Below are 11,542 nucleotides of genomic sequence, written 5' to 3' on the forward strand. Positions count from 1 at the left end.
TAGCAGGCTTACGAGATTACTAGTATCCTCTACCTAAACGGAAAGCCTTTCTCTACACTGCACCCTACCCCACCCTTCAATCTCTAGCTAAAACACCCTGGCTTATTTTCTCTGTGGTATTTCAGCAGATACATAGTATTACATGTTATTATCTATCTCCCTCTCACAAGTGCTTTTTAAAAAAATAAAAATTATTCACTCTTAAAAGTAATTACTATGTGTCAGGCAGTGCTCTAAGCTCTTTTTAAGTCCTTTAGTCATCATTAACTACCCTATGAGATATACTAGAGGCCTGGTGCACGAGATTCGTGCACTTGGGGGGTGGGAGGGTCCCTCAGCCCGGCCTGTGCCCTCTCACAGTCCAGGACCCCTCGGGGGATGTCCACCTGCTGGCTTAGGCCCGATGCCCCTGGAGATGGGGCCTAAGCCAGCAGTCAGACATCCCTCTCGCAGTCTGGGACCCCTCGCGCCTTACCACTGCAGGCAGGAGAGGCTCCTGCCACCACTGCTGTGCTTGCCAGCTGTGAGCCCAGGGCAGCTCTGGCTCAGCGGCGCTCCCCCTTTGGGAGTGCACTGACTACCAGGGGGCAGCTCCTGCGTTGAGCGTCTGCCCCCTGGTGGTCAGTGCATGTCATAGTGATTGGTCGACTGATTGTTTGGTCAACTGGTCGTAACTGTCACTTAGGCTTTTATATATATAGATACTATCAACCTCATTTTATACATGAGGACACTAAAGCAAGTTGAAGTCAAATAATTTGTCCCAAGGCCACAAAGCTGGTTGAGTGGAAAAGCCAGGATTCAAACACAAGCAAATATCTCTTAAACACTACCCAACACTGTGTATATACTAAGCTCCTTTAGAGTAGAAATTCTGTCCTGTTCATCCTTACATCCCCTATACATAGTTAGGTCTGCACATATTAGGCCTAAATAAATATTTATTGAATGAACCAATGAATACCTACCTAGGTGACATTGTACCTACACTACCTCACAATAGGGTATGTAGAATCTTATAAACATTACTAGAGGCCCGGTGCATGAATTCGTGCACCAGAGGGGTCTCCTCGGCCTGGCCTGTGGGATTGAGCTGAAACAGGCTCTCCGACATCCCTGAGGGGTCCCGAATTGCGAGAGGGTGCAGGCCAGGCCGAGGGACCCCACTGGTGCACGACTGGGCCGGGGAGGGACTGTGGGAGGGGTACAGGGTGTGGCCCGCTCATCTCGATCAGTCCTGATCAGCCAGACCCCAGCAGCAAGGTAACCTACTGGTCAAAGCATCTGCCCCCTGGTGGTCAGTGCACATCATAGCGAGCAGATGAACTGGCCTTAGCATATCATTAGCATATTACGCTTTGATTGTTTGAATAGCTGACCGGTGGACCGGACACTTAGCATATTAGGCTTTTATCATGTAAAATTGGCATGTTTACTATAATTTGCCATAGTCAATTGAGTACCTACCTATCAGTCTTCCCAGTAGTTACTATAAATCTCTCCATGATTAATGAAATGTACATTTCTGTGCTCAAGAAAAAATTAACAATTACACTGGGTTGTTTTTGTGTGTGTGTGTGTGTTTTTGTGTGTGTGTTTTTTTTAATTCTCACCGGAAGATATTTTTCCATTGATTTTTAGGGAGAGTAGAGAGGAGAGAGGGAAAGACAGAAACACTGATGTGAAAGAAGCACATTGATTGGTTGCTTTCTGCACGAGTCCTGTCCAGGGCCCAGGCCCGGGAGGAGCCTGCAACCAAATATATGCCCTTGACCAGAATCGAACCCAGGACCCTTTGGTCCGTCCCCAGACCGATGCTCTATCCACTGAGCCAAACCAGCTAGGGCAACAATTATATTCTTTTTTTAAAAAATATATTTTATTGATTTTACAGAGAGGAAGGGAGAGAGATAGTGAGTTAGAAACATCGATGAGAGAGAAACATCGATCAGCTGCCTCCTGCACGTCTCCTATTGGGTATGTGCCCGCAACCAAGGTACATGCCCTTGACCGGAATCGAACCTGGGACCTTTCAGTCCGCAGGCCGACGCTCTATCCACTGAGCCAAACTGGTTACGGCAACAATTATATTCTTTATATATATATAAAGATAATCATTCTTATATTCTCTTCTCACCAGGCTCTCCCAACTTTCCTATATTTCAACTCTCGGCTTAAAATTACACTTTGAAGTTTTTCTACATTTTCCATATCACAGTTAATTCTGACATAAAAAATCCTAATAAAGAACCAATTTTCCTTCTAGAATACTAGGATTGTAAACATGCAGAATGCATATACTAACTGTATTTAACCAAATTTGCAAATGATCCTATCTCAAAGTATAAGTTAAAAACAATGACTGAAAAGAGTATGGATTATATTAGAATAATTAGTCTTTTTCAAATTATATGTATTCCTAAAACACACATAGCTACCATTATTGAAGAAACATCTTAACCTTTTGTGCAGAAACAAAGTTAACTATCAAGGAAGGATATTCTATTTCAGCCTTGAGTTAATAATGTACCTTAATCTTAGATTTCTTTTGAATCTGCCTCTCCCTTTAAAAAAAAATCGACAGTACTTGTTTCTTTGGAATTTCACACTTCTTAGTTATAGCTTGAAGTTAAGCATTTTGGCTCTAGAATGATGAAAAAGTCAAATCATGGCTCTGCCTTTTGCTGTCAAACTAGTTACGTAATATCTGAGTCTGAGTATACTCAGATGTAAATGAGCTGGGGAATAAAAATAAAACCTGTCTCATATCCCTGTTCAATGAGATAATCCCTGTGAAACATTTAGAGTACTTGATACACACTAAACCACTTTAACTATCACTACTTTCATTCCCCAAAAAACCTTGCACTATGCTCTACCTATAAAAGACACTTGGGCCCTGGCCGGTGTGGCTCGGTTGGATCAACGAAATCCATCCATGCACCAAAAGGTTGCCAGTTGGATTCCCAGCCAGGGTTGCAGGCTCAATTGCCAGTAGGGGGCATGCAAGAAACAGCCGATGGATGTTTTTCTCTTTTTCTTTTCCTCTCTAAAAATCAATAAAAACATTTTTTTAAAGGCACTTCATTGTCAATTTGACTAAATGTCTTTCAAAAGTCTGCCATTAAAATAGTGACAGAATTCACATAATTTCCTCCATCAGCATCTTAAAGTTGCCATTTTCTGATGCCAGATATGTATAGTACCTGTGCTGAGCTCTTCACACACACTGCTTCATTGCAGGCAACTTACCAGAACCTGCAGTGAGGATTAAATGAGCTAAGAAAGTATGTGGAATAGCACCTAGCACATTAGTGTTCTCAAAATATAGCTTTTATTACTGTTGCTATAACATCAGTCTAGTAATAGTACTAGTAAGTTTTAATGATATTAATATTAGTAACTAGAGGCCTGGTGCACAAAAATTTGTGCACTGGGGGTGGGGGGGGAGGTCCCTCAGCCCGGCCTGTGCCCTCTCTCAGTCTGGGACCCCTTGGGGGATGACCACCTGCTGGTTTAGGCCCGCTCCCTGGGGAATTGGGCCTAAGCTGGCAGTCAGACATCACTCTGGCAGCCCGGCAGCCCTCGGGGGATGTCCACTTGCCAGCAGGGAGCAGGCCTAAGCTGCAGTCGGACATCCTTAGCGCTGCTGAGGTGGGGGGAGAGGCTCCCACCACCACCGCTGTACTGGCAGCCATCAGCCTGGCTTGTGGCTGAGCAGAGCTCCCCCTGTGGGAGCGCACTGACCACAAGGGGGCAGCTCCTACATTGAGCGTCTGCCCCATGGTGGTCAGTATGTGTCACAGTGACCAGTCATTCCCAGTCCTTCTGCTGTTAGGGTCAGTTTGCATATTACCCTTTTATTATATAGGACAGAGGCCTGGTGCACGGGTGGGGGCCGGCTGGTTTGTCCTGAAGGGTGTCCCGGATCAGGGTGGGGGGTCCCGCTGGGGTGCCTGGCCAGCCTGGGTGAGCGGCTAATGGGTGTTTTCAGGCTGGTCACACCCCCTTCAGGGTGGGGGTCCCCAGTGGGGTGCCTGGTCAGCCTGGGTGACGAGCTGATGGGTGTTTGCATGCTGGTCAAGCCCCCCCCAGTGGGGACCCTCACCCCATGGAGGTTTGGCCAGCCTGGGTGAGGGGCTGATGGCTGTTTTCAGGCTGGCCACACCCCCTTTAGGGTGGGAGGGGTCCTCACTGGGGTGCCTGGCCAGTCTGGTTGAGGGGCTGAGGGCCATTTTCAGGCTGGCCAAGCCCCCAGGCGATGGAAGCTCCCGGCCTCTTTTTTTTTTTTTTTTTAATTCTGGGATTTATTTACCTTCTATAATTGAAACTTCTATAATTGAGGAGCTCAGAGCCAGCCAGGGTGGTTGGGAGAGAAGCCTCCTGCTTGCTCCAGCTCCATGGCCACGGCCAGCTGAAAGCAGGTATCTGGGGTTTATTTATCTTCTATAATTGAAACTTTGTTCCTTTGAGTGGAGCTCAGAGCTGGCCGGTAAGCTTGGCTTCCTCCATCACTGGAGCAACCAAGCCTCCTGCTCACTTCAGCTCCATGGCTGCCGGACGCCATCTTGGTTGGATTAATTTGCATAGTCGCTCTGATTTGGCTGGTGGGCATGGCTTACGGTATAGCGAAGATATGGTCAATTTGCATGTTTGTCTTTTATTAGTGTAGATAGTGTAGCTACTATTACTATAATTATTATCAGGCGCTACATAACCTGCCTCTTGTTGACCTGTCTATAGACTCCAGCCTTTTTTTATTTTTTTGCTCACCTAAGAATTTTCCCATTGATTTTTAGAGAGAGTAGAAGGGAGAGGGAGAGATAGAAAGAGAAACATCAATGTGGGAGAGACATTGATTGGTTGCCTCCCACATGCACCCCGACCAGGAATGGGAGCTTGCAACTGAGGTACATGCCCTTGACCAGAATCGAACCCAGGACCCTTCAGTTCACAGACCTACGCCCTACCCACTGAGCCAAACCGGGCTCCAGCCTTCTTTTTTGGTCAAATACTTCAAGTTCATTTACCTTGAAGCCTCTGCACTTATTGTTTCCTCTGCCTGGAATGCTTTTCCCCAGATCATTATATAACTGGCTCCTTCATATCAGTCTTAGTTCCTCAAACTCCTTCCCAACCCTCAGCCTCTCCCAGACCCTCTCTGGCTCATTACACAATTCGAGTTTTCTTAAAATATTTTTTATTGATTTCAGAGAGGAACAAAGAGGGAGAGAGAAATAGAAACATCAATGATAAGAATCATCGACTGGCAGCCTTCTACACTCCCCTTACCGGGGATCAAGCCCGTAGACCATGTTGCATGTGATCAGACCAGGAATGGAACCGTGCGTGACCTCCTGGTTCATTTGGTTCATATGTCGACACTCAACCACAAAGCCACACTGGCTGGGCCCAATTTGAGTTTTTTGTGTGTGTGTGTGTGTTTTTTAACATATTTTATTGATTTTTTACAGAGAGGAAGGGAGAGGGAAAGAGAGTTAGAAACATTGATGAGAGAGAAACATCGATCAGCTGCCTCCTGCAACCTCTTACTGGGGATGTGCCCGCAACCAAGGTACATGCCCTTGACCGGAATCAAACCTGGGACCCTTGAGTCCGCAGGCTGACGCTCTATCCACTGAGCCAAACCGGTTAGGGCCCAATTTGAGTTTTAAATCATGATAAATGCTAAGAAACCTCTCACTTGCTTACTTTTGTATTATACCCACTAATATGTAGTTTTCCCTTAGTACACTGCAGCTTTCCAGTGTAGAGGATGGTGAGTGTTCAAATGTTGTTGTTTTGATGGCCAGAGAGAAGGGGGGAGGAGGGTGGGGACTGGCTAGAGATGGGCAAGGAGGGAAAGGAATGGGGACACCTTCAATAGTGTTAATAAAAATACAGGTTTAAAAAAAGAAGCCCTGGCTGGTCTGGCTCAGTGGATAGAGGGTCAGCATGTGGACCGTAAGGTCCTGGGTTCAATTCTGGTCAAGGGCACATGCCCGGGTTGTGGGTTTGATCCCCAGGGGGGGCATGCAGAGGCAGCCAATCAATGATTCTCTTTCATCATTGATATTTCTATCTCACTCTCCCTTCCTCTCTGAAATCATAAAAATATATTTTAAAAAAGAAAGAAAAAATTGTTTTAATAATGACAGTAAATACTGGGTATTTCCTATATGCCAAGAACGATTACATGGACATTACTTGCACCAACTCTTTTTATCCTCACAGCAATACATTGAGGTAAGTTTGGCACCATTTTTACAGAGGAAACTATGTCACAGAAAAAATAACGTGTTTAAGGTACTAGTCAGTGGTAACACCAGTGTAGTCTTATTCTTGTTTTACAATTAAGGAAATTTAGACTGAAAGTACCTTGTCATAAGGTAGTAATAGGTAATCTAAGGCCCTGGGTAAAGGATCTATACCAGCGGTTCTCAACCTGTGGGTAGCAACTCCGTTGGGGGTCGAACGACCCTTTCACAGGGGTCGCCTAAGGCCATCAGAAAACACATATATAATTACATATTGTTTTTGTGACTAATCACTATGCTTTAATTATGTTCAATTTGTAATAATGAAAATACATCCTGCATATCAGATATTTACATTACAATTCATAACAGTAGCAACATTAGTTATGAAATAGCAACAAAAACAATTTTATGGCTGGGTCACAACATGAGGAACTGTATTTAAAGGGCCAGAAGGTTGAGAACCACTGATCTATACAAACATGACTCTAAAAGTTATCTTAACAGTCCTCAACATAAAGGGATGAATAGCATTTGGATCTCCAAATAAATTTTGTCTGTTGCAGGTTATTTGCATTCCTACCACTTTCAACCCTTTTAGAAAACAGAAGACTACTTGCAAAAATAGAAACAATTTTTTTTTTATAAGAACAAATGTATTTCTCAAGCAGTGGTTCTCAACCTTCCTAATGCCGCGACCCTTTAATACAGTTTCTCATGTTGTGGTGACCCCCAACCATAAAATTATTTTTGTTGCTACTTCATAACTGTAATTTTGCTACTGTTATGAATCGTAATGTAAATATCTGATATGCAGGATGTATTTTCAGGGGTCGCGACCCACAGGTTTTTAGAACCGCTGCTAGAGGTACTCTATCTAGATATGCAATCCCCCACTGGTGAAGATTAGACTGCAAATACTTTAACAGGAGAGGCAAAATGGAAAGATGCTTCTGACAAATGGGAGGCAAATCCAGACTCTGCCAATTACTCAGCGACCTTGTATAAGTCATTTCCCACTCATTTGATGTGGCTAGTTTAATTCAAAATTCAGATCTTAATTAGTACAGAGGCTCTAAAGCAGTGGTTCTCAACCTGTGGGTCGTGACCCCTTTGGGGGTCGAACGACCCTTTCACAGGGGTCACCTAAGACCATCGGGAAACACATATATAATTACATATTGTTTTTGTGATTAATCACTATGCTTTAATTATGTCCAATTTGTAACAATGAAATTGGAGGTCACCACAACCTGAGGAACTGTATTAAAGGGCCGCGGCATTAGGAAGGTTGAGAACCACTGCTCTAAAGGATTTTGGTCTGGTTCAAGGCTCTACTGCCAGCACCTAGGTCTGTGACTGTCACACAGCACAATAACTTTGGTTCTAAGAAGCGAACGGTCTCTAAATCACCTATACCATTTACTACCATAGAGCCACTGAACACTTTATTTGCCAGACACTGATAGACAGACACACCGCAAAATGCCTGCATGATACACATGATCCATATACGAAAACTAAGCCCCGATTTCTGCCATCAGAAAGACCACATAAACAGCCAATTCATCTTAAACCATGAAAAGTGCTAAAATAATGGTCTGTACAACATGCTTTGGAAGCAACTTCCAACCCAAGAGGCCAGGCATAACATATTTGCAACAGAAACCCGAATTTAAGGCCCCTCTCAAATCAGCTTTGCATCAACGTCCAGACTACGGTTAATAAAAACCTAGAAGGCTACTCATGGTCAAGCTGAAGATGCTAGGCTCTCTGAAACGCAAATCAATTCGGGTGACCTTGAGATCAGAATCCGGAATTAACCTTCCATCACTGGCGCCGAGCGACCCTGGCCATGCACCTTCATCGCTCATGACCCACGCGAACATACACATGCGGCGTAAGGGATCTGAGATTCATCTCTGAACTATGACAAGATTTTGCTCCTGCCCGAGTAGGGATTTCTGTGTGCGACAACCCAGAATCTAAAACCCTGAGAAACAACGGCCCCCACCTCCCGACACAACTTCATCCTGAGCGCCAGACAATCCCAGGCTGCCCTCGGCCCCTGCGCCGTCCCCCGCGCAGATGCTGACAGTGGCACAAATCGGAAGGGGGGCTGGACATCTGAAATGACATCTTCCCCACCCAGAAAAGGGGAAGAAAAAAAAAAAGTCTCAAATAGTAGCCAGAAAGCGTAGCACCTCTTTGTATTCTCCCTGACTGAATGAAGGTGTGTTTTTTCCAAGACACTTTCACTTGACAAAACCTTCATGACGAACCCCACGGGCACTCAGACACCGAAGGCGAAAGGTCACCGACCTCCTTCAGGGCGAAGGCGGGACGCGGAGCCCGACTGCCCGGGCTCGGCAGCCACTTCCTGGAGCTCCCCCTGCGCCTCCGCGCCCTCGCGCCACCGCCTCGGCGTCCGCCTGCCTCCGTTTCCCCGCCGGCGCCCCGGGCGGGAGGCTTCCCTCAAGACGGTTCCGGTCGGCTGGCTGCACAATGAGAAAGGCAACCAGTCCGCGGCGGGGGGCGAGGACGGAGCAGACCCCCCTAAGGACGCGCTTCCCGACACCCACCAGGACGTGGCAACGGCCGCGGCCACGGCTCCTGGTCACAAATACGCCAAGGGAGGAACAAACGGGAGACTGGGAGAAAGGCCACAATTAGTGAAGAAAAGCAAGCGATACGGGCGGGCAGGAACGGGGCAAACGTGGAGACCCCAAAAGCGGAGCCGGGAGGAGTGAGGGGCTCCGGGGAGTGCCCTGCGGAGCGGAGGGGCGCCCGGGGGACAACGGGGCCCGCGGCGACGCGCAGCCGGGCGCAGGGCTGAGGGCGGCCGGGGCGGAGGCTGCAGGCGGCCGCGGCGTCGCCCCGGGGCGGGAACGTCTGGCCGGGCCCGGGGGCCGCAGCCGCCAGGGGCGCTGGGCCCCGCGAAAACCGCTGGGAGCGCCCCGAAAACGGACGGGAGGCCGCGGCCCAGCCCCAGGCCGGCTCTCTCATTCAAGCCGCCTTCCCCTTCCCCCTTCCCCAGCCCCATGCGGTCCTGGACCCGGGCCGCCGCGGGGCCCCGGCCCGCCCTCCACCCCGCATCCCCGCGGCAGGCCCACCCGCGGGGCTCCCGCATGCCGAGAAGAAAGACAGAGCGGCGCCCCTTACCTGAGCTCCCCCGGGTTGAAGCGCTCGCCGTCCCCCCCGTCCCCGCCACGCTCCGCCATTACAGAAGACCGCGTTCATCCACCCGCCGACCGGGCGTCCTCTATTGGTCAGACAGGTCATCCATCTCGAGCGAGAGAGGCGGAGACAGCAGAGATCTGTGAGATGAATGGTGAAGCGTTCCATCAATCCTCGAGCTGAGGGCGGCACCTGCCTTACTATTGGTGGAAGGGCCCGCCGACTTTGAAAGCGGTATGGAGACAGCCACTTGATTGGTCGCTCGGAGGCTTTATGGGAAATGAGACTTAAGCGGCGAGGAGCCGCCAGCGCCCTCTCGCGGTAACCAGAACTAGGTCCTCCCACGTCCTGCCCGGCCTGCAGGAGCCACGTGTCCGCCGGCTTCCAGGAAGGCAATGGTGGAGAACATTGGCCACACGCTGGCGATATTGGCTCGGCCAGAGACCATTTCCATTGCGTGAGCCAATCAAAAATCGATCTGCGTAGAGCTACAAGCAACCACAGGGTTTGTGTGGAAATGAGCTATTTCCCAGCTTTTCAGAAGCAGAAGTTTTAAAGCATCACCGGTTTATAGCCATGTTATTAAATAATATATTACCGGCTACATGAATATCTCCTAAATTGTATTAAATAATTAGTTGCAGGCTGATGAGTGTTATAAATTGCTGCATAAAGTAAGTTGGGGAAGGCAAGCCCCTTCGCAATTTACAGTTTCAAGCATCTGTTCTTCAATTTCAAAATACATTTGTCTGAAACTAGCACATCCTGATACCCAAAAGGAATTCTGAATATTTATTTCTCTTTTTTTATTAAAGGAAAAGAAACACCTTTAGGTTCTGGGTTTTCAAAGGTACAGTGACAATGAACCCTATCAATAAGTTGCTCAAAATATTAAAATAATAGATAAATTTTACTCAGACCTAACTCTATATACCAGGCATTACCCAAGTAGTTTCCATGTCTTTTAGGCCTCATATACAGTAAGAATAGCCAGTTTATAGATGAGACTGAGGCACAGAGAAATTAAGCAGCTTGTCCAAGTTCACACAGCTTGAGAATGGCAGAGCCTGGCCTTCGACCCAAGGCAGTGTGGCAGCATAGCCCATTTCTAAACACCAGGGTGCAAGAAAATTGGAAACCCCCATCCACACAAAAACTCATACACAAATGTTCATTGCAGCAGTACTCATAATAGCCAAAAAGTGGAATCAACCCAAGCTGTCCAAACAACTGATGACTCTATTTAAAATGTGGTATATCTATACAAAGAAATATCATCTGGCCATAAAAAAGAATGATGTACTGATACATGCTATAATACCGAACCTTGAAAACATGCAAGTGAAAGAAGCCAGATGCAAAAGGCTATATATTATATAATTCCATTTCTTTTTTTTTTTTTTTTTTGGTATGATTCCATTTCTATGAAATGTCGAGAATAAGGCAAATCCTTAGAGAAAGAGTAGATCAGTGTTTCCCAGGAGATGGGGAGAATGATTGCTAATGCCGATGGGACTTCTTTTTGGATGATGAGAATGTTCTAAAATTAGACAGTGGTGCCATGGCGGATTTGGCTCAGTGGATAGAGCGTCGGCCTTCGGACTGAAAGGTCCCGGGTTCAATTCCGGTCAAGGGCGTGTACGTTGGTTGCGGGCACATCCCCAGTGGGAGGTGTGCAGGAGGCGGCTGATCGATGTTTCTCTCTCATTGATGTTTCTAACTCTCTCTCTCCCTTCCTGTCTGTAAAAAATCAATAAAATATATATTAAAAATAAAATTAGACAGTGGTGATGATTGCAAAAGTTGGTGAATGTACTAAAACACATTGAATTATACAATTTAAAGGATGAATTGTATTATAGGTGCGTTATATGTTTTTAAAAATATATTTTTATTGATTTCAGAGAAGAAGGGAGAAGGAGAAAGAGATAGAAACATCAATGATGAGAGAGAATCATTAATTGACTGCCTCCTGCATGCCCCACCCTGAGGATAGAGCCCAAAAACCCAGGCATGTGCCCTGACTGGGAATCGAACCGTGACCTCCTGGTTCATAGGTCAACACTCAATGACTGAGCCATGCCAGCTGGGCATATGTGCATTATATT

General features: G+C 46.8%; 1 protein-coding gene across 6 annotated transcripts in view; it reads right to left on the bottom strand.

Annotated features, from left to right (window-relative positions):
• The window catches only part of TCERG1 (transcription elongation regulator 1), a 59,880-nt gene extending 50,305 nt beyond the window's left edge, over positions 1–9,575 (bottom strand). For 5 of the 6 annotated variants that reach the window (XR_004968133.1, XM_036312526.1, XM_036312525.1 and 2 more), the window contains exon 1: positions 9,420–9,575. Coding sequence is in view for 4 of the 6 variants with exons in the window: in XM_036312526.1 (XP_036168419.1) it covers positions 9,420–9,478 (59 nt within the window). In the remaining 2 variants the exon portion in view is untranslated. Of the gene's footprint in view, positions 1–8,579; positions 8,602–9,419 lie in introns of those variants that run through there. The other variant, XM_036312524.1, reaches the window with a different exon arrangement.
• Between the last annotated feature and the right edge of the window lie 1,967 nt (positions 9,576–11,542).

The sequence above is a fragment of the Myotis myotis genome, unplaced genomic scaffold (genome assembly GCF_014108235.1).
Source record: "Myotis myotis isolate mMyoMyo1 unplaced genomic scaffold, mMyoMyo1.p scaffold_m19_p_6, whole genome shotgun sequence".
Taxonomy (NCBI): domain Eukaryota; kingdom Metazoa; phylum Chordata; class Mammalia; order Chiroptera; family Vespertilionidae; genus Myotis; species Myotis myotis.